This window comes from Capsicum annuum, chromosome 10, assembly GCF_002878395.1.
Source record: "Capsicum annuum cultivar UCD-10X-F1 chromosome 10, UCD10Xv1.1, whole genome shotgun sequence".
NCBI classification, from domain to species: Eukaryota; Viridiplantae; Streptophyta; class Magnoliopsida; order Solanales; family Solanaceae; genus Capsicum; species Capsicum annuum.
Window position 1 is genome coordinate 1,132,930 of NC_061120.1, and position 23,333 is coordinate 1,156,262.

The window sequence follows — 23,333 nt, forward strand, 5'->3', positions numbered from 1 at the left end:
TGGAAGCATTAACTTTAAATCAGGTTGATTTGAAGTTGAAATTTTGTTCGGACGTGAAATTTGAATTTTTTAAGTTATATATTTTTCCAATAAACATGAAAACACCACAATTTATGAATACTATCTAAACGTCCTCAATAATAGTGACTAGCTATTACTTAATATAATCCTCTCGCATGGTGTAGACAATCTCTTCACGTCTAGAGTGGCTTCTTTTGTTTAGTAAAATTTAAAATGATGGGTCTTTGGTTTGCAAAACATAAACTTATGGGTCAAGTTTTATATATAAAAAAAATTGAAATCACAACTTGAAATTTGAAATTCTACTTTTTGGAGAATTTGGGATTTCAAATTATAATTTGAAATTGTAAGTTTTGTTCACATTTCATAAACAAACGCTGATTTCAAATCAAGTTTTCAAATTTGAGACACAAATCACATGGCCAAACGCCTACTAAATAAACTGTTGTTATGTCATATCTCTTAACTAACTACTCCACCTTTCACATTTTAAATATTTCCTTTTTAAAATTAAAATAAGGATTCTAAGGACCTCTTAGGAAACTCACCCATGATTAATCTGAAGTCCAGGTCAAAGTGGAAAACTTAATAGTGATAAAGTACATTCAATTTTACCCACACATACAAATGCATTTCATAAAAGGTAAAAAGATAAGGGAAAATCCACCAGATAACAGAAGTGAATTTGGAACCATTAGAATTCGAGATGTTTCCACAAGCTAACTATATGATCACAGCAAGAAAGCACACAAACCTTAGATTGAGCCAATTGTGTGTCACACTTAACAATTTCATTGATAAAATTCATGTGATCCACTAGATCATTCTCTGAAGGCCTGGGCTCATACACACTACAAAACAAGGATAAGATTCAGATTTCTCGATGAGAAAAACAAAATATGCTAATACACAAGATATCAATATGTGAACCTGAAAACTTTAGATAAATGATCCCACAAAGCTTTGCCAGAAGATTCTGGATTTCTTTTCAGGAAGTGCAACGAATGCACAGTGATCAAGATTGACCTAACGGTATCCTGGAAAGCCTTTCTTGGTTTTTCAAGTTTCATCCAATCGTTCTCTTTAGATAAAACTGAAATTGCTGGCTCTATGCGCGAAGAATCAATCTTCCATGTTGTGACCTGCTTATAAATCTTCTGAAGCCCATTATCAGCAGTCCCACGCAAGAAAACATGTCTTTTATTCCCATCCAAACTCTCAGTGTCATTCCACTGAAATGTTAGCTCCGCAAATGAAACAGGCTCATCCTTATCATCCACAAATTCATAGTTAGAGACAGTACTTGGGACTGCTTCAGCTTCATCATCAGAAGATGCCATTCCCACTTTCCCCTAATTCTCCGGGGCAATACCTGACTACCTGCCAATGAAATTCACAGAGTATACAAAGATTAAGAAGCACGAAGTTAAGACATGGCTCCATATAGTCGAAAACTTTTTATAAGGTAAAAGTTATATAGCAGAAAACTTTTCTAGACGAAAACGAAGCCTTCATCAATGTTGGCATGGTAAATTTCTAAAATTGAAGTTCTGCACCAATTTTAACCCAATCCTGTTATGCTTGGAAAGTATAGTTAGTAGTTAGTTAAAATTAGTCAGAGTATTGAAAGCGAGACAAGTGAAGAGAGAGACAGAATTTTGAACCCAAAGCTTTGGTGTTCTTATGACCCTTCTCTCTCTTCTTTCCCTCTCAAAATTCTGATACTGATTCACATCAACTTCCCTGTCACTCCTGTAATAAGATCTCATTAAAATAAGGGACCAAAACACGCCTGTATACAAGCACACTAGAAAAAACTATAAAAACATATGATTTCTAGTTGTAATCAAACAGTGTCCACTGATTTGAAAATAATATTGGTTTATATCGGAGTTACCTTCGAATTACTTGTTGGGATATAATAGTTGATATAAAAGCACTTTTCTGGCCCTTGTGGGTGAACAACTATAATAGACAACTCATACCACCAGACACTCACAAATTACTTCCTTACACTACCTATTGAAGGCGAAAACAAGCAAAATTAACAACTCATACCACCAGCAAACATCATAGAACAACGCGATTCACCAAAAGCATTCACTTTCTATATATATATATATACATATACAAATTCAAACTACTCTCCTACACTACCCAATAAAGGCAAAAACAAGGAAAATTAACAACTCATGCCACCATAAAATGTTGTAGAACGAAGCGATTCATCAAAAAGCACTCACTTTCTAACTGGACAATGGCAACTTAATTTATTAAAGTTCGCCCTATGCGTGGTGGTACGCAACCTTATATCCTGCATTTGTGCAAGAAGCTATTTCCACAGCTTAAACCCGTGACCTCGGGAACACAGAGTCAACTATACCAGTTAAACCCTAAGGCTACCAGTTCTTTCTAAATAGACAACCAAATCGCAAATTCAAACTACTTAACAAGCCAAAATTAACAACTCATACCAACAGCCTATGTTGCTCGGACTCGGCGATGCGGACGCCGGCGCTGGATTCGTCTCAGAAGAAAGTTTGCTTCGTTGTCGAAAGGGAGAAACCGGCGACTGTAGTTGTTGTCGTCCTCGTCGAGAGAAAATCGGCGACTGTGATTGTTATCGTCGGCGGTAAGGTTATCGTTGCCGGAATTTCGATGGGAAAAGAAAGAGAAAACTGTCTCGGCGAAAAGTAAATAAATTATTATTATTATACTATTAAAAAGGTAACCTAATTCATTTATATCTTGCGAGTGTTTGATTTTCCAAATATACTCCTTATTAAAAGAATCTATTTTTTTTCCATTTAAAATAAAATATTGCTACCCCTTATCTAAAAAGTAACTAAAAGAAATTAGTATGAAAAGACCGAACCACAAAGGTTCTGCACGAGTCTATTATACTGATATTGTACACGAGTCTTAACTCTTTTGTATACATGAAAGGACTCTTTTGTATACATGAAAGGACTGGACCATAAGAGTCCACACGAGTCTATTGTTGAAATATCGGACCACAAGGATCTAGTCTTTTAACATTTATGCTATATATTAAAGGACCGGACCACAGGCGTCCCGCACGACAGTGGCGAACTAGCATATATCTAGAGGGTTCATTCAAAATCCCTTCGACGAAAAATTATACTATTTATACACAATTAAAATTATTCTTTATGTATATATAGTATATGTTGAACCCCTTCAACTTCGGCTAGTTTATGTGTACACTTTCGAATCCCCTTGATGAACATCTTGGCTCCGCCATTGCCAGATCTATCTTACATCAATCTTACCTTGCATTTTTGTACGAAGCCATTTCCATGACTTAAACTGTAACATCCTAATCACATGATATCAACTTTACCAATTACTCAACGCTCCCCCTTCATCCATTTACACATGCCAAACAGAAATGGCAGATAAAAAGTAAATAACCCAGTGTTGAATTCATCGAATTCGCTAAAAATAGTGTAATTTTGAAAAATCCAACACACATACGACATCAAAGTGAAGAGTCCACACAACTTAGACCATCATGTTGGCAGCATTTACAAAACTAAGCTAAGAAAAACATTTTCAACAAAGAGAGAACTATTTATAATTAGAATTTATTGCTAAAGAGACCGAGTCTTCAACGTGTTCATGCAAAGTCGAAGGAACAAGACAGGCCAAAATTCCAGCAAGATTGCTTCGTCAGAACAAACGTGCAGCTCCAACTGCAGCTCCGATGTCAAAATTTGAAGATGCCAATCATCCATCACAGGCGAGTATCAGTATCGTCGCTTCCATAGCAAAAGAAAGTAGGATTGCCACCATGGTGTAGTGGCAAGTCTCGGCTACTATCCGGAGTCCTCGTTTCTGGGCTCGCTTCTAGCTGGTCCACCAAATATCGGTCTCATGTAAGTGTCATCGAACCTCCTCCAGTAGGAATGAATTGTATACACAGGTCTTTGAAACAGCATGGACAAACTATCCTTCGCGCGTAGAAGGTTGGTTGAGGCAGATTCGTCAAACGAAAGCAAAGGGAGCGTCTCTTTCGAGATAGTTGGCTCTCTATCTATATTTCTCCTTGTATTGTCGTTATGCGGAAGCAGATAGTTAATAAGTGGCTTTGTCAAGAAGCCGAAAACCTGCAACGAAACCAATGAATTTCTGGAGTTACCGGAAGCAAATAAAGGAAGAGGTGGAAAATCCGTGAGTTCGTTCAAAATCTTATTCAATTTGTCATTAACTTACCAGTGTACTGAAGAGCACAACAATTACTGTAGTCGTAACCATTACGGCATGCACTGGATCAACCGTAACACCAGAATAAGTGAACTGCATCAAAAGTTCATATGTTTCAATATTAATCAGACATATTCGAAGATATCCATTCCGCTTCATTTCAAAACAAAGACGCGTATCTTGGGAAATGCTAAGGTACCTGTTTGAACGCCAAGGCAATAGAGACCGCGCCTCTCATAAGACCAGCCCACCAAATTACTATCTGATAAATAGCACATATGATACAACATAAAAGCGCATAATTACGACGTGATTATTTCAAGAAATAACTAGAACGTTACCTGATGTTTGAACGTAATTGATGGTGCTCGTGTAGCATGTCGGTTCAGGAAATTGGAAAAGGCGGAGAGAGGGAATACAAAAGCAGCACGCCCGATAGCTATCAAGAGGAGCACGGTACCATATATTCCCATTGAAGTCCAAACACTGCCGGCAAGACTGAGCAGTAATTAAACATTCAGACGCAAACCCAAGGCTGTTTTTCATGATTTCAGTACCATTAAGATGAACAAACGCAGACTGCATGCTATCCAACATCTCCATTCAAATCACCAAGTTAATAATCCATTCACCTTGTACATTTTTACGTCTTCACTGGCTAGTCATGTAAACTTAAGGTGATTAGAAGTTATGCATTTGTCAAATAGCTACTTAACGCAAACATTGTAAACGAGTTGATAAAGAGAGGAGCGTTGCGCCTCATGATAACAACCAAATCCTCACAAGTTTTGGTGGAAAAGCACATGGAAAGTTCCTCCAAGAGACGATGAATCTACCAAACGAGATTATAAACAAGGACTTGGAGTGGAGTGGAGTGGAGTGTCTCTATTAAGGGTCTAGTGGGAGTCACTGGGAGATCCGCAAAGTGCCAATGGCTGTCACATTTAAGTGGATTCGATGGAAAGTAAGAGTTTCATTTCCACTAAGCTTCAAAGTTAAGATGCTAATGGCTGCATCAGGCCGGATGGCCGCACCCCACAAGCACCCAACCTTCCTTTTGCTCTTCCTTCGGTTTGCCTCCACGAACGCGCTCCTCGCCTTAATGCTACACTTCGGCAGCTACGAACTAAGTTGATCATCAAATCACACACTGAGGCTAGCGAGTTCTGTGGCCCTATTGAGTGTTAATGGGAAACGAGGTTTAAAAGAGTCAGCTGTTTGTTTGCTGCTGATTCTACGTGGAGTTCTTTGGTAAGAACAGTCCCGCAAGGACATTGTTCACCAACTCAGTCAACCTGTATTAAGTTAAAAGCACTAAACATACATACGAGTTCTTTAATCAAAAACTCAAAAGAGAAGTCAGCTATACAGTTCGGTGTTTCCATATGATATTATTATCTTATTTTCTTCCTGGGAAGGCCGCAACTCAAGTTCGAAGATGAATTGATAACCAAAAATAAATCAATAATAACTGAACGACTTTAACGTTTAGTGGAGATCTCACCTCTGTTTGCTCATTTTCCACTTCTCAATGTCCAGCGCGTCCATCCCGACGTACAAAAATATGAATGTTTCAGCAATGAAAGACATGGCTTCAAAAGCATGCCTGTGGTCCAAAGTATCCACCATCTCAATACAAAATCATACTTCTAGAAGAGCATTTCACGATAGGTTGAAAATGCAGAAAATATATGAACGACACCTTCATTCATACCTCGTAGTGATTCTTGAACTGTCGGTCACATTATGCCATGCATAGTGAGACATCAAGATTCCGGCAAAGAAGACGGTCAAAATCCCACTTAGGCTGAAAAGCTTTAAACAACGTAATCACTTCGTAAATACCATAAGAATACTCAAAAAAATATGAATTTGGCATGGGATCTGAATATATATGAAAATAAGCATCAAGATAGCATGACTAAAAGATCACCAAAAAGGCAACTGAAAATGATACCGGGGGTGTGGGTGGTGGGAGTGAGGAATGAAATCGACAGAATGGAAAAAAGAACCTTAACATGAGGACACAAATTAATATCAAGAGGTAAAATTGAATCCGAGGTTATGGCATGGCCATTTACAATTTGTGACATAACGTACAAGCTAGAAGATGGATAGAGGCCTACCCAGCATAGCCTAACCAAAGGCCAAACAACGAAACCAGCTTTTACCCTCACCCAACCTAAGTTGCTCGGACTCTCCAAAAATCTTGCCGCACCCGTGTCAGATCCTTCAAAATTACACTATTTTTGAAGGATCCGACACACACCCGTCGACATTCTTGAAGAGTCCAAGCAACATAGCACCCAACTGCAGAAAGGTGAAATAATCTGTGCGTTTCATCCTTCAAAAAGTAGATTTTCGTAACCAGTCCATGAATTCGTTCGAAGATGATGCATTATGTCCTAAATGTACGATGAAGTTCCTACCCCCACAAAGAGCTGTTAGATTTGCATATACGTTTGCTCCTTGATGAAATAGAATTCAGAGATGAATCGAGGATGTCACCCAGTCTACCAAACTACTGCAAAATCGAAAATTGAGTACAAGCAATTGCTATACCTCAGCCAACATGTAGGAAAGATATGCCATCAGAAGCATGAGGGATACTTCACGAACGGAAGAATGTCTGCACAGATATGAACATCTAAGTCCCGACTATTGCATAACCACAAGGACTCATTCACATTTACAATTTTTATAGGACAATGTAGATTCCAAGTCTCCATGTATGCCTACGGAAGCACCAAAGACAAATTACCTCCCAAAGTATAAGCCCCTCAGAATGTATGACGTTAGAAGTCCAGCCTGCATGAAGAAACGGGGACAGACTCAGCAACGCGAACGGTCTATTCATTTTTCTCCAGTTTTGTCTCAGAAAGGTAAGAATTTCTCAGTGTTTGAGCAACACTGAGATGCAATCAAATTATATTTTGGAGTGTCCGATGTGCATATGTGAGGGTTATTTCTGTCTTGGAGTGCTTATGCTAGGTGCATATCGAACTCCCACAAAACATTAGACTAACATCGCCACGTAAAATGAAGTTCACGCCCAATATCTAAACCCACAAGGCCAAATGTTTAGTGTGGTTATCAAGTTCAACGCAAATTACCTTAAGAGGAATTACAAATGAATCGTGCAAGAGTATATTGAATTCTTAATCAATTGGAAATAGCTATATCCTGTCTTTACCACATCATACGGAATTAAAAGAGTCCAAAACTCACAGAAACTCCAAGAGCGGTGCTTGTGGAGAACAGGTACAGAAAATCTAGAAAGACATGGAAAGCCGACCAACCGTTGAATCTATCGACATCAATCTTCTGCACCGCATTGAAGAGAACAACTGATGTAGCATCATTCACAACTCCTTCCCCAAAGACGAGGCTGTAAAGCAACGGAGTCTCGTCTTGATGAAGAACCTACATATGCAGCCAATGCAGATGTAACTAGTTGAGTTAACGAACATGACGCACAATCTCACATGCCATTATACTAACCTGCAATGTGCATACAGTATCCGTCGATGAAAATATTGCTCCAATACCTTAATCAAAACAACAGTTACACCGGTTAATATGTCGGTGAATTAGGTGACATGAATAACGATAAAGCAAACAAGGAAATTCAGATAGAACGAACAGACCAAGGTAGTCACGAACGGTCAATCCATTGAAATTAAACTTGGGAAACAGCCACCAGCTACCTATATCGATCGACGATGAACGTTAACCAAATAATAAGATATACGACGAGCGCAAAACCTCTGGAATGATGGATTACCAGCCGTGATAATACTTGACGATATGAAAACCCCAATAACTCCAAACGACATAATAGTTAAGAAGTTATGGAAGAACTGCTTCTTCTTCACCTGGAATCTGGATAAGATATGTATACACAACATGTCATTCTATACGTAACGGAATTATAATTTAAGATAAAACTTCTTACCCTGCATTAAATATTATCGGCGGGAGTAGATAAATGAAGAACAGCTCTTCATTAAACCTAAGTATGTGGGAACTTTTTCCCTTGCTTATCAGAAGTATTATCGTCCCCGATATGAGACCCTGTGCATCAGTGGAGTAGATTATTAATCGGAGCCAGTGAAAAGCTAAACAGATATGCTGTAAACTAAATGTAAAATAAATAAGAAATCAGACGAACCAAACAATTCAGGGAAGCTATGAAAAGGAGTATCGAAGTTTTTACGAGGTATTATTCGGTTTCCCTCAAAACTTTGATGCTGTGTTTGTCGGCTAGATGGTTAAAGGAACTCGTTGGAACGACAAAAGCTATATTTCTGTGTCTTCTGGTCATATATCCAGCTCGACATGAACAACAACAACAACAACAACATACACAGTGTGATCGCACACGTGGGCTCTGGCGAGGGTGGGGTGTAGGAAGACCTTACCCCTACCTTTGTAGGGGATCGAGGTTGTTTCCGAAAGATCCTTGTCTTGAGAGAAGCGGTTTTCAAAATGAATAAGACGGAAAAATATGTATAATCAATTAGTTTCTCCTTCCTTAGGCTACGAGATGAATGAGTACCACCTCTACACGGTGGTTTATATATATATGAGTACCACCACCACTACCTCAGGTAAAATAGAGAGGTTGTTTCTGATAGAAACAGCCTGGCTCACCACCAAACCACCACGAACAAGAAACTGCAAGACACATGCATAACACTGTGACTACAGGCACAACTACACACATGCATAACACTGTGACTACAGGCACAACTACACACAACAGAATGATACAAGAAACAAGACACCCATAGATTAATACTATAAACTATCAATATGAAATCGCCAACACCACCAAACCACCACAAACAAGAAACTGCAAGACACATGCATAACATTGTGACTACAGGCACAACTACACACAAATTTATACACAACGGAATGATACAAGAAACAAGATACCATGGATTTATACTATAAACTAGCTATCCGAAATCACCAACAACACCAAACCACCCCAAACAAGAAACTATAAGACATGTGCATAACACTACGACTACAAGCACAACTATACACAACAGAATGAAACAAGACACCATGGATTAATACTATAAACTATCTATCCTAAATCACCAACGAAACTAAACCACCACAAACACTATCTATCCGAAATCACCAACAGCACTAAGCCACCACAAACAAGAAACAAGACACATGCATAACATTATGACTACAGGCACAACTACACACAAATTTATACACAACAGAATGACAGAATGACACAAGAAACAAGACACCACAGACTAATACTATAAACTATCAATCCGAAATCAGCAACACCACCAAAACCACCTCAAACAAGAAACTACAAACACATGCATAACACTATGACTACAGACACAACTACACACAAAGAAAGCAGGGAGTATCACTTCAACAACTACTACAACACACTCATTGTATTCACACAAAGTGGGGTCTGAAGAGGATAAAGCGTACGCAGTCCATACCACTACCTCGTATGAAGTAGAACAGAGGTTGTTTCCAATAGACCCAGCTCAAGACAATCACCAGTATAAATAGATTAATACTATAAACTATCTATCTGAAATCAAATCAAATTCAGTCTACATAGTACTAATTCACAACAAAGAAAAATGTTGATACATACAATGATAATGGCTGTGATGGACTCATTAACCCATCGATTTTCTTCAAGTAAATGACCAATCACCAAACACAAACACAAAATTGCCACAAATACTGTTATTGGTACCACCATCTTATGACTACTACCATTCCCAATATCATCACTCACATAATCAAATATTCCCATTTCTTTTTATTTTTTTTCTATGATGAATCAAATCAACACAAATATTTTTATTTGCATGAAATAAAGTGGAAATTGAGAGTTACTAAAAAAAGAAAAATAATAAAATTTTGAGGTGTTGGCTAGATAAAATTGACACGTTGTGGAATAGGACGAAAATAACATGCAACAAAGTACACAAGTGTCGAAGTGTTAGTACTATGTACTTTTTTGTCTTTTTACTGTACCTTATCATGAGTATCTTTTGGATATACTTTTTTTTGTTTTCTCATTCGCATAGGAACCCGACTAATTTGAATATCCCGCATTGAACCTAACTAATTTGTATTTGCACTGGATAGGGCCTATTCGGGGGTAGCGCTTCCAATAAAGTTTTTTTCATGCCCACAATCAAGCTCTCGATCTCTAATTAAGGATGGAGCAGCCCCATCCGTTGCCCTTCCACCACAACCCATATTGGTATCTTTTGGATATACTTATATAAGAGTGAATGAGTCTTTTTGCTCCCTAAGTTATCACGTTGTTCTAATTTCAGTATCTGTAATATCTGACGAAATATTTTTAACCTTCAGTTAAACAATATGTGCAGTTTTAATCTATGGCTAACAAATTTCATTAAATTAAACGAAATGATGATTATAAATAAAACATTTTGAACATATATTTCAAGTTTTCATTTGCTCGCTAGTTATTTGATAATAAATAATTAATTGAAGGTTAAGGGTAAATGAAGCTTTTCCTCCCTTGAGTTGTCACGTTGTTTTAATTTTAGTTTCTGTAATATATGAAGAAACGTTTTTAACCTTCAGTTAAGCAATCTGTGTTGTTTTGCTTCATGGCTAACAGATCTCATCAAATTAAATGAAATGATAACTGTTAATAAAGTGCTTTCGACATAGAGCATACAAGTTTCATTTACTCGTCGATTGTTTGACAATAAATAATTAATTTAAAGTTAAAAATATTTTTACTAATAACTGTCATTCCATTTAATTTGATGATATCTGTTAGTTAGCGGTCAAAATAGCACACATTATTTAATTGAAGGTTAAAAATACTTAATTGGATGTCACAAAAATTGAAAGTGAAATAACGTGATAATTCAAGGACTAAAAACGTCATTTGCTCTACTTATAAAATAGTACTTCCTCCGTTCCTAAATAATTATCATCATTTTTATTTGTACTTCTCTTAAAAAAAATATTAACTCAATCCAACTTGTATTCATAACAAAATAAAATTCCCATCTTCAAATATCATTTTCACTATAAAAATAAAAATATATGACCAAACGGCCTCGGGTTTTGATTTTGATGAGTATAAGGTATTATGTCGGTAAAAAGTATCAAGTATAAAAAAAATTAATGGATAAATTAATCATCACGAAAAAAATAATAGAATAGTACTTTCTCTGTCCCATTTTATCCGTCTCAAATTTTCTAATCTGGTGTCCCATTTTACTTGTCCTTTTTTATTTATCAAGACAAGACAATTTTTTTTTCATATTTTACCCTTTGCATTAATTACTTTTTCTTTAAATTAAAATGTAAACATCATTTAATAGGGGTACTATGATAAACTAGTCATGTTATTTATTATTTTTTCTTAATAGCTGTGTCATCCCAATTTGGGACGAGTAAAATGGAACGGAGGGAGTATTATTTAGTGGACTCTAGGTTTTTGAGTTTTGAATAAAGTCAAAATATAAACTATTAAGAAGCGTAGTGAAATCGATAAGATTCATTCATTCATCTGATTTTGATGAGTATAGAGTATTGTGTCGGTAAAAAGTATCAAGTATCAAAAAATTTAATGAATAAAATTAATCATCGCGAAAAAAGAAAAGAAAAAGATGAATAGAATATTATTATTTAGTGGGCTCTAGGTTTTTGAGTTTTGAATGAAGTCAAAATATAAACTATTAAGAAGCGTGGTGAAATCGATAAGATTCATTCATTCATATTTTTATTAGAACCTGAATATAAATATCGAACATCTTATAAAAAATCTAAAACTCTAACCTAAATTCATCTTTTGTAGGTTCACTCGATAACATCGCATTACAAAATAGTTTGGTAGATTTAATTTTTTGTTATCATGAAATTTGTCATCAAGACATATAGTCCTTACGCAGTCTGCTATAAAACAAACTTATGATGATATAACAGAGATTAGTAGTTATAACTCTTAAGCAGTATAATCAATCTAAACTTGAATGAGTTAGACGAATTAAATATATTGGATTGGAATTAATCGAGCTAATTAATGAGAGGTCAATAATCAACTTAAACTTGAATTGGTTAGGTTGATTAAATGGATCGAATTGCTATGGATTGAGCGGATTAATAACCCAAAACTCAAATGAGTTAGGTTGATTAAATAGATTGTATTAAAATGGATTTAACTGATAAATTAGTGAGTCGATAATCAATCCAAATTTAAATGAGTTAGTCGGATTAAATAGAATGGGTTGAAATTGATTGAACTAATAAATAATCGGTTAATAATTAGTCCAAACTTAAACGGGTTAGATGGATTAGATAAATTTGGTTTGATTTTAGGACAGACAACATAAATTCCGACAGTTTGGAGCTTAATTACAGAAAATCTCGATATTTGCATAATTATTAAAAAAATTGATTTTTGGTCGTGACATAATAAAATTATTACAAAAAATACTTGTGATTTTTTTTTTAAGTGGTCTCATATAAGACGTCAAGTTAATTTAAAACATTAAAAATTAATTTATCATTTTACGTCTATTTTACCCTTTTTATTAGATATTAAGTATTAATTTTTTAATACTTAATTGACTTAAAATAATTAATTATGGATAATATACTGAAATTACGATTGAAGCAGTTAAACAGTCATATCATAAATATCTATTTTAGGTTTTTATTAAATATTATTAATTTGTTAATACATAAATGACTTGTAATAATTACTTAGGGACAATGTAGTAAAATCACGATTAAAGAAGGTGAAGCAGACATATCGACCATGAGCAGCCTGTTTCAACTGCTTATTATGACTTCTTATATGGGATACTAATAATATAAATTTTTAATGCTTAAATAACCATAATAAGTAATTAGGGATGATATAAAAAATCACGATTGAAACAACGAAGTAAACATGTATTTGAAGTGATATAACACAATAACTAAGGAAATTACTTATGGAAAAAAAAAATCTAAGTGAGCCTTATATAAGATGTCAAGCTAATTTAAAACATCACGAGTTAATTTATTATTTTATATCTATTTCATCTTTTTTATTAAATACTATTAATTTTTTAATACTTAAAAGACTTATAATAATTAATTAGGGGTAATATGATAAAATTACGATTGAAACAATTGAAGCAGACATATTAGAAATATTTATTTTATTTATTTATATTAAATATTATTATTTTTTTAATACAAAAATAATTTATAATAATTACTTAAAAATAATACAATAAAAATACAATTAAAGCAACTAAACGTCAATCTGCTGCCTGCTTCAGCACTCAAACTTCCTCTTATATATAACTAATAAAATAATATATTGTAATCTAAGGGATATAGTACTTATTTATTTTACCTTGATTTTACCACCACAAGTTGTTGCTGCTATTTATAGTACGCAGTGCTTCCACCGTCCTCTCTTTCCAAGAAGTCTATCAACACTTTCACACATATCACTAAATATTTTGCTGTCCTTCTCTCGATCTTTCCAAACAGGAGTTGGTTGATTGTGCTCTTTAGTTGCTTAGCTCCTCTTGAATCTTCTCCAAACAAGAGTTTGGTTGGCTATTCTCTTATTTTGTCCAAACAGGAGTTGGTTGATTGTGCTGTTTAGCTGCTAGCTAGCTACTCTTCTCGATCTTTCCAAACAGGAGTTGATTGATTTTGCTCTTTAGTTACTTCTCGATCTTTCCAAACAGGAGTTGGTGGATTGCCTCTTCGGCCCACGATGTCTCTGAGCAACAACATTACAGCTTTATTGAACTTCGTTGCCTTCATGTGTTCCATCCCAATAACAGCATCAGGTATCTGGTTAGCCTCGAAGCCAGACAACGAGTGTATCCACTGGCTACGATGGCCGGTCCTCTTCATGGGCCTTGCAGTTATGCTCGTCTCGTTAGCTGGCTTCGTGGGCGCTTACTGGAAGAAAGAGGGACTCTTAGGTGTCTACTTAGTCTGTATGGCCATACTCATAGTCCTCCTCCTCGTCCTCCTCGTCCTTGCCTTTGTCGTTACGCGCCCTAGTGGCGCGTATTCCGTGCCAGGAAGAGGTTACAGTGAGTATAGGCTCGCTGGTTTCTCTTCTTGGCTACAGAATCATATTACTGATGCTGATAGTTGGAGGAAGATAAGGCCCTGTTTGGCTGATTCTGAAATTTGTCCTAAGCTTAATAGTGAGTTTGTTAATGCTGATCAGTTCTTTGCTGCTCATATCTCTCCTATCCAGGTAAATTTTGTTTCACCTCAACAAATTTTTTTCATAAATTCAGCCAAGAATTAGTAAGGAGTCTGGTGTGAAGTATGAAGTATAATAATAGTTTCTGTATATCAAATTCAGGATTAATTATCTCGGAATAATTTGTTACCGACCAAACAAGCCCTATAGAGTAAGATAGTCCTTATTCTTCTATTGAGTTGGAAGGATTAGTTGTCAGATGAATTTTGAAGGAGAAACTAGTCGAAATTTTAGTAGGACTAGTAGCGCCAGGGTGTGGTCTAGCGGTCGATGAAGTGGATTGAGCACCGTGAGGGTTTGCTCTCAATTTTCAATAGAGATAAGCACTAGGTGATTTGTTCCTATCTGTTCTAACCTTGGTGAACAGAGTTGTACTTGTTGCTAGTGGAAGGTGGCTGATATATAAAAAAACAAATTTTAGTGGGACTAAGAATTATTTGGTTGATTATTGTATTGATGTTTTTCAATTAACCTCTTTACCCACTCCTACCCCCACCCCACCCAAAAAAGCTTTGTTGTTCGGACTCTTAAAAAAAATGTTGTATCCGTGTAGAATCCTTCAAAATTGAACTATTTTTGAAGGATTTGACATGCATCCATCGACATTTTGAAGAGTCGGAGCAACATAAAAAAAGGTGGGTGGGGTGGGGGAGGGGGGTGTTGAAGCATCAGCATATTTGCTTTTGTTATTTGTCAAAAGGGTAAAAGTAAAAGAAGAGCAAGTATTTGGTGGTTGGAGAGTTTGAGAAAACAAAAGATAAAAGGGGTAAGGCATGTATTAAAGTGTAGTGTGTACTAGTGTTTTTTTTGGTTTCTCAACCTAGTGTTCGGTATTCGTATTGGAGCTTCAATTAATTCGGATCGCGTCTTGAGCTTCGGTTAATTTGGATTGCGCACTGCAGAGCCTATTCTGGGGGCGTCTCTCCCAACAAAATTTTCTCCGGGGCTCGAGCCCAAGACTTCTGGTTAAGGATGGAATAGTCTCATCACTACACCACTGCTGGTGTACTACTACTCTACTATAATGAACTTTAAATTTGACTTCAATTGCTGCATCATTATATGAGCATTTTTTTTTAATTTGTATAATATAATTAGTGTGTGTTAGTTATGCAATATTCATTATTCAAAGAGTTATGGTGGGACCTACCATGAGAAATTGTTGGTGAATGAAAGGATAAGTACATAATATTGAAAGACAATTAGTTGAGTTTGTCATCTTAATATAGTGCAAAAAATGCATTATTGCTCATATCAATCAATATACTATATGGTGAGCTTGGCCCACTTATCTAATTTACCAGCTGGTTGTATAATGTTAAATCTAGATTTTTCTATCTGATAATAATGCCTGGAATATATATATATATATATGTACTTACTATTTGTGTGTCTTGTAGTTCCTTGTTCATGATGTTTTGGTGATGTTTGTGATTTTCTGATAGATTCCGTATAGCATTACTTCATAGGTGTGTTGTTTCTTTTATTATCTAGTCGGTGTGTTATCTCATTTTGTTTGTTGTTTCTATCTTTATTGTTATTGTTATTTGTCCTGGGTCGAAGGTCTATCGGAAATAGCCTCTCTACTTCGTCTGAGGTAGTGGTATGGACTGCGTGCACTTTACCTTCCCCAGACCCCAAGGGTCTATCGAAAACAGTCTCTCTACTTCGCCTGAGGTAGTGGTATGGACTGCGTGCACTTTACCTTCTCCAGACCCCAAGAGTCTATCGAAAATAGTCTCTCTACTTCGCCTGAAGTAGTGGTATGGACTGTGTGCACTTTACCTTCTCCAGACCCCAAGGGTCTATCGCAAACAATCTTTCTACTTCGTCCGAGGCAGTGCTATGCACTGCGTACGCTTTACCTTCCCAGGACCCCAAGGGTCTATCGGAAACAGCCTCTCTACTTCGTTTGAGGTTGTGGTATGGACTGCGTATACTTTCCTCCCTAGACCTCGAGGGTCTATCGGAAACAGCCTCCCTACTTCTTTTGAGTTAGTGGTATGGACTGCGTACACTTTATCCTTCCCAGACCCCAAGGGTCTATCAGAAACAGTCTCTCTACTTCTTCTGAGGTAGTGGTATGGACTGTGTACACTTTACCCCAGACCCCAAGGGTCTATCGAAAACAGCCTCAATACTTCGTCTGAGGTAGTGGTACGGACTGTGTACACTTTACGCTCCCCAGACCCCAAGTGTCTATCGGAAACAGCCGCTCTACTTCTTCTGAGGTAGTGGTATGGACTACTGCGTACACTTTACACTCCCCCGGACCCCACTTTGTGGGAATACACTGTGTATGTTGTTGTTGACACAACTTTTGGTCTTTTGTGTAACTTGATTTTGCAGTCAGGATGTTGTAAACCACCAACAATTTGTGGGTACCAGTTTGTGAATCCAACTGTATGGAGTAACCCAACAAACACAATAGCAGATCCAGATTGCACCATTTGGAACGATGACCCAAGCCAACTTTGCTACAACTGTGATGCATGTAAAGCTGGTTTATTGGGAAATCTCAGAAAAGAATGGAGGAAAGCAAATCTTATTCTCATCCTAACTGTTGTGGTTCTTATTTGGGTATATGTTATTGCTTGTAGTGCTTACAAAAATGCTCAAACCGAACAACTTTTCCAACGTTACAAACAGGGTTGGGCTTGATTTCGTTCCTACTTATTCAGTTTTCGAAACTGTTTGAAATGATGTTGGTTGTAGTAATGCAGTTTGGCTTTTGCTATGGGAAAAAAGACATATTTAGGTGCTAGTTTTGTATTTCAGTTTGTACATATTCTTTTGACCATATGTGGAATTCATGCGTTGTAGGCTTTTGCATTTGGATGGTTACAATATATACTCTTTGTCCCATTTTATGGATAGAATCCTTTCATTCATTCATTCATTCATGTATTCTTTCATTAGAACTTGAAACATAAATATCGAACACCGAATGAGAAATCCACCGGATTATATAAACTATTATATATGTTTATAGTATCCTTGTATTTTTTTCACCTGAGGTAGTGGTATGATTTGTGTACACAATCCTTTCATTCATTCATTCATTCATTCATGTATTCTTTCATTAGAACTTGAAACATAAATATCGAACACCGAATGAGAAATCCACCGGATTATATAAACTATTATATATGTTTATAGTATCCTTGTATTTTTTTCACCTGAGGTAGTGGTATGATTTGTGTACACTCTACCCGCTTCAGACCCCACTATGTGGAAATACACTAGGTGTGGTGTTGCTCAAGTGGGCGAACTCCGGCCGTAGAACATTTTTGCAACAGGTCAAGGATAAATTGCTAAGGAAAAATGTGTGAAGCATAATGGAGGGCATTTATGTATCATTTTCAATAGTTCGACAGTATATATATCACCTTTTTCCGACTTTTTGAAGTACAAACACTTCACCTTACTCACTTTGTGATATGCAAGAAATCATAAAAAGGGGCAGCCCGGTGCAAAAGCTACCGCTATGCGCAGTATTCGGGGAAGGGCCCCACCACAAGGGTGTATCGTACAAAGTCTTACCTTGCATTTCTGCCAAAAGCTGTTTTCAAGGCTTGAACCAGTGACCTCCTGGTCACACAACAGCAAGTTTACCGGTTACTCAAAGAAATCATAGTACTCAACATTCTCAACAATGATAAACCAGAAGGTTGAATGACCACAAGACTTGTCTGAATGATATAGCCAAATAGAAAACATAAGTGATGCAAAGATGAACATGTCCTCAAAATCACGTGACATCACATTACAAAAAAGTTTGCCAGATCTAATAGATAAAGATGTTCATAATTCTCATTCTATCAAGAGGAGTAATAACAGAAGCAAACTGATATAAAACTTATGATCTTAAGCAGTAGCACCACTTGCACCCTTTCCTTTCTTTTTCTGTAGCTTCTTCATGTAAAACTCCAACTCCTTACCCTCCAAGATGTAACTGTCAAAAAGTTAAATGACAAATGTAAGAAATAGAGGTAGAGCCAGAATTCGACGTTTGGGGGTTCTGAATTAAAGACGGGACAACGATCTCGAGCTAAAAAGGATAAACATTGGCAAGGGCGAGGTTTGAACCCACAACCCCCACACAGCGGAAGGTTTTTCCGCCTTGCTGTTGACCACTGAGGCATCATCTTATTGATGTTGTGGGGGGTCCGACGTTTTTATTTATATATTTATTGAATTTTCTAATACAAATACGAAGTCTATGAAAAAAGCTACTTTGTTTTCTCCAAACCCCCACAATTACACTAGCTCCGCCCTTGGCAATAATCAAACTTGATCTAAAATAAAAGTATGAATACACACAGAATTTAAGAAACGAAGGCCTTTGAAACATATGGTCATAAACATGTCACGACATTACTGTAGTTTCAAGACTACAAAGACTTGCTGTTTTAAACATTTTATAACATCCGCGTGCCAATAAGAGCTTCTCATTAAGGGTAAAATGAGAAGTTCGAGTTAAATTGTTTCCGAATTTTGAAAGGTTAAACTATTTTTGGAACGAACTAGAAAGAAAACGTTGTCACATAATATGGAACAGATGGAGTATTATATATTCTCCAAGTCCAAAGTTGAAGTCACAGCTAATAGATTCCAAAAGAAACATAAGGTGAGATATTGAGAACCAAACATATACTATTGTATTAAGATCAAAGGAGAATATAAGCTGATTAACAATCTAGTTTAATCATTTTTAACATTACGTAAAATGCTTTTATTAGTTTAATCATTTTTCATCAGGGGCTATATTTAAATCCATATCAACAAGGAAAAGATCATTAAGAGCCTGTTTGGATTGGCTTATTTTAGGTGTTTTTAAGCCAAAATAGCTTTTAAGCACTTTTGAAGTATTTGGATAGATTAAAAAGGTGCTTATAAGCCCTTGGTTTAGGTTAAAATGTTAAGAATAAGCCAAAAAAGCCATAAGTTAGAATTTCCAATTATGGCTTTTGGCTTACAAGTCAAAAGACAAAAGCCAAAAGCCAATCCAAACGGGCACCAATTCCGTCACATATGAACTTAGTTTAGTCATGAAAAATCAGCAATGATGCAAATTTCGTCTCATAGCCAAAAAAATTTAAGATAATAAATACTAGACCTCAAGACTGGCAAATTTAAGTTAGCACGGTTTCAAGTTTTCATAGTTTAAAAAAATGTATGCATGCCATTAAATGCATAACATCAAGGTATAACATTAGTGTTTCGCAGGTTGATAAAGTGAAATGGAAACTGCAGATTTGAGCTTTGACAGTTCTCTAAAAAAGATTAAATAGAGAGAACAACACATACCCATCAGCACGGCCGCATTGGCCAGGTCGTGACGAGATTGCAGCCAATAGACGACCACTAGCAAATTGCTCTTCAACATGTGGGTCAATCTTACGATCCTGTTGACGCTTTTCCAGCTTTCTTTGGACATGGTTACTTTTCTTCTCCTCTGCAGCAGCCTCAGGAGCCTCCTGTGAAATCAAATAGAAACCTTCACATAATGCACTGAGAATCTATGACGATCAAATCAGTAGAACACAATGTTGTATTTATATACTAGGACAACAATTACCAGAAGTGACATTTGAAAAAGATCAAGAAAATTCTTCACAAAAAGAAGAGGAAGAGAAGTTCAAAAAAAAATTAACACAAAGAACGATGCATGGATTCCACTTGCATGAGAAGCACCACATATAGCACAAGAAACACTTCTAGCTTCGCTGACCCTCTACCAAAACATCTTGCAATTAAGTGTGTCCAAATTGCATTTGGGTCAATAAGTTCAATAAATCGATTATCAAATCAAAAGAAGTGGATCATCATGAACAAAAGAGCCTACATATATAGGATAAGAAAGGCATTTGCGCAAATACCTCTCCTTCCTTCTTGGCAGCACTCTTCTTCTTGCGACCAACTTCAACACCATAGTGCTGGAGGTACCACTGCTTAAATGGAGCCGCATCAACCTGAACAATAGCGCTCTTCACAAGAGTTTGTGTCCTAACCAACTCATTGTTTGAGGCGTTGTACACCACATCCAATAAACGGGTCTTCCTAGTAACAGCTTCACTGCCCCAGGAGTAGTTTCCAGTGTCCAACCTCAACGCACGCCACTTCACATTTCCTCCTCGGACCCTTATCCTCCTAACAGTCTTAGCATTATGCACCAGCTTTGTATTTGCAGACTGCCTTCCCATCTCATACCTTCACAGAGACATGAAATCAAAAGTCAACTTCATAATGTACTTAGGTGATTAGAATTTGAGAAGATCTACGATTTCAAAAAAGAATTTGAGAAGATTAGTCTAAAGAAAAGACTAGGATCAACTCACTGTAATTAGGTAACAAAAGCCACCAATCTTTACCACCCTAATGAATCTACAGTTCTCATTTTATAAAAAGTCTAGCTTCATCAAACAGTGGACACTCAATAAATTAAACACACTCAAACTCTAATTAATATGGATCAACTACATCAATCCTCATGTAGCATCCATTTCTGCTATATTCAGGTCCAACAGCAGAATATCCAATAAATCAATTACACTCGATTTGGTCTACTATGTCAGCCCTACGTACCCACCATTCCACTACATTCAGATCAAACTATCAGACAGTCAACAACAACATACCCAGTGTATTCTCACCTAGTGGGGTATGGGGAGGGTAGAGTGTACGCAGACCATACACTATCCTGACAACTATCCTGACAATCAATAAATCAATTTTATATTCAAATCCGAAGTTACCCTTAATGAATCATATGAATTTTTTGTGTCGATTCCATTCTACTCAGCTCCAAAAGCAGAATATATTCAATATATCAACTACACTCATCCCAAATTAGTTTGTTCGACTATATCAATCTTACATACACATTTCACTACATTTAGGTCCAAGCAGCATTAGTAAACTATGTTAAAACCTTTGCATCCATTCCACTGTATCCAGTTACGAAATAGCATAAAATATTCAACCGATCAACAACTATACTCATCCCAAAATTAGCTCGTTAGATTATATCAATCTTATGTACACATTTCACAAGGAGCAATAAAATGACAATTTTACTAAATTACCCTTTAAATATAATTTCAACTTAAAAACAATAATTTCTACTTACTTTCTCTTCTTCCTCCATGCCTTCTTCTTACCTCCAGTAGCACGTCTCTTGTGCATCGAATCCCGAGAAATACCTATTACAAAACACCAGATCAAATTTAAATCGTGCAACCTTATCTTCACGCAATTACACTATTAAACGGCAGCCCGATGCACTAACACTCCCATTATGTGCAAGGTCCAAGGAAGAGCCTCACCACAAGAATGTATTGTACGCAGCCATATCTCGCATTTCTGCAAGAGGCTGTCCGTGACCCTCCTGGTCACATGGAGGTAAACTTTATCGGTCACTCCAAGACTCCCTTTCAAAGGTACATTTCGGTGCACTAAAGCTCCCACTATGTGTAGTTTACGAGAAAGGACCCCACCACAAAGGTGTATTATTGTACGCAGTCTTACCGTGTATTTCTGCAAGAGGCTATTTCCAAGGCTTGAACTCATGACCTCCTGATCACATGCTAGCAACTTTACCAATTACTCCAAAGTTCACTTCAAAGGGCAACCCGGTGCACTAAAACTCCCACAATGTGCAGGATCCGGGAAAGTGCCCAACCATAAAGGTGTATTGTATGCAGTCTTACCTTGCATTTCTGCAAGAGGCTGTTTCGAAGGCTTGAAATCCGTGAGCTCATGGTCATGACAACAACTTTACCGGTTACTCCAAGGCTCCCCTTCAACATTAAGCATACACCAATAACACACTATGCTCTATGCTACACAGTGCACAACATTTACTACTCCAAACAAAATACATATCAAATTTTACTCTTTCAACCTTATCTTTACGCAATTACACTATTAACAAAGATAAAATGGAAGCTAAAATAATCTATTTCATTACCCATGGTTGCCGGCGACGGAAGATACTTAGGGTTCCGGTGATTTTCGCACTGCGGCGGCAGAGGGATCCTTAAAGTGAGACGGTTAAATGAGAATTCGCTGGGTTTATATATGATATGTAAAACCCTAGATGTAATTTGAAAAACCCGTTTTGCCCTCTGTTTACATTTTAGTCCTTGTGGTTTAATTTTTAACACAATTTAAGTACCTCACTTTTTATTTGTTTTAATTTGGTACATTTCACTTTATATGGTGTTTAATAAATCATAAATTGAATGATTAATTTTACTATTTTAACCTTTATTCATATTAATGACATTCATTAGGCATAGGAATAGACGTTGAAATTGTAATTGTTCGCATTTAATGTATACGATTAATTGTAGGGATAAAATAGGAAAAACCAATTAATTCTATTCAGATTTAGTCAGTGATCAACTAATATGGACGTACATGATCAACTGAAATTGGACGTAGGAGTACAGAGTTTGATTTTTGAGTAGTTGTGAGTGGAAACAACTTGCAAGATTGCATACATTTTTGAGTAGTTGTGAGTGGAAACAACTTGCAAGGTTGCATACAATAACAGACCTTTTCAGTCCGCCCTTTCACGGAACCTCGTGCATGACGAAAGTTTTAGTTCACTGAACTGTCTTATTTTAGACGTGACCTGTGAGCGGAAAGTTATTTTGTTTTGGTTTTTAAATTTTCGATAACCAGTGTACTTTCTTTTTGCTATGTTGTTCTGATTCTTTAAAAATGTTTGAACCTCTAAAGTAGTGCATTTTTTAAGAGCTCGAGTCAGATACGGCAACATTTTAGAAATTTCAAG

At 36.5% G+C, this 23,333-nt stretch overlaps 4 protein-coding genes across 6 annotated transcripts; 1 reads left to right on the top strand and 3 right to left on the bottom strand.

Moving 5' to 3' along the window:
* Nucleotides 1-771: 771 nt before the first annotated feature.
* On the bottom strand, nucleotides 772-2,840 carry LOC107845024 (protein ENHANCED DOWNY MILDEW 2; the record flags this gene model as incomplete). Its single annotated transcript, XM_047398345.1, is given in 3 exon segments — nucleotides 772-872; nucleotides 952-1,401; nucleotides 2,496-2,840. Coding segments are annotated over 2 exon segments (511 nt in total), but the record flags the coding sequence as incomplete, so codon positions are not given.
* Nucleotides 2,841-3,462: 622 nt separating this feature from the next.
* Nucleotides 3,463-10,430, bottom strand: LOC107845025 (sodium/hydrogen exchanger 4). 3 transcript variants are annotated; one of them, XM_047398346.1, is made up of 14 exons: nucleotides 10,288-10,430; nucleotides 8,204-8,322; nucleotides 8,033-8,130; nucleotides 7,896-7,955; nucleotides 7,750-7,796; nucleotides 7,477-7,671; nucleotides 7,010-7,056; nucleotides 6,811-6,877; nucleotides 5,963-6,063; nucleotides 5,753-5,854; nucleotides 4,590-4,746; nucleotides 4,448-4,510; nucleotides 4,258-4,341; nucleotides 3,463-4,151 (listed from the first exon to the last, which is right to left on the bottom strand). In XM_047398346.1, the coding sequence occupies exons 1-14, from the start codon at nucleotides 10,366-10,368 to the stop codon at nucleotides 3,861-3,863; spliced, it is 1,512 nt and encodes a 503-aa protein (XP_047254302.1). In that variant the 5' UTR covers nucleotides 10,369-10,430; the 3' UTR covers nucleotides 3,463-3,860. The 3 variants fall into 3 exon arrangements, with proteins under 3 accessions (XP_047254302.1, XP_016544800.2, XP_016544801.2); XM_016689314.2 differs by lacking the exon at nucleotides 10,288-10,430 and adding an exon at nucleotides 9,899-10,175; XM_016689315.2 differs by lacking the exon at nucleotides 10,288-10,430 and adding an exon at nucleotides 9,899-10,148 and having other exon boundaries at nucleotides 4,590-4,734.
* Nucleotides 10,431-13,553: 3,123 nt separating this feature from the next.
* Nucleotides 13,554-17,362, top strand: LOC107845026 (tetraspanin-2). The gene is made up of 2 exons (XM_016689316.2): nucleotides 13,554-14,521; nucleotides 16,880-17,362. The coding sequence occupies exons 1-2, from the start codon at nucleotides 14,024-14,026 to the stop codon at nucleotides 17,189-17,191; spliced, it is 810 nt and encodes a 269-aa protein (XP_016544802.1). The 5' UTR covers nucleotides 13,554-14,023; the 3' UTR covers nucleotides 17,192-17,362.
* An 839-nt stretch (nucleotides 17,363-18,201) lies between these two features.
* LOC107845027 (40S ribosomal protein S8) lies at nucleotides 18,202-22,654 on the bottom strand. Its single transcript, XM_016689318.2, has 5 exons — nucleotides 22,503-22,654; nucleotides 21,663-21,735; nucleotides 20,413-20,743; nucleotides 19,841-20,010; nucleotides 18,202-18,485 (listed from the first exon to the last, which is right to left on the bottom strand). The coding sequence occupies exons 1-5, from the start codon at nucleotides 22,504-22,506 to the stop codon at nucleotides 18,398-18,400; spliced, it is 666 nt and encodes a 221-aa protein (XP_016544804.1). The 5' UTR covers nucleotides 22,507-22,654; the 3' UTR covers nucleotides 18,202-18,397.
* Between the last annotated feature and the right edge of the window lie 679 nt (nucleotides 22,655-23,333).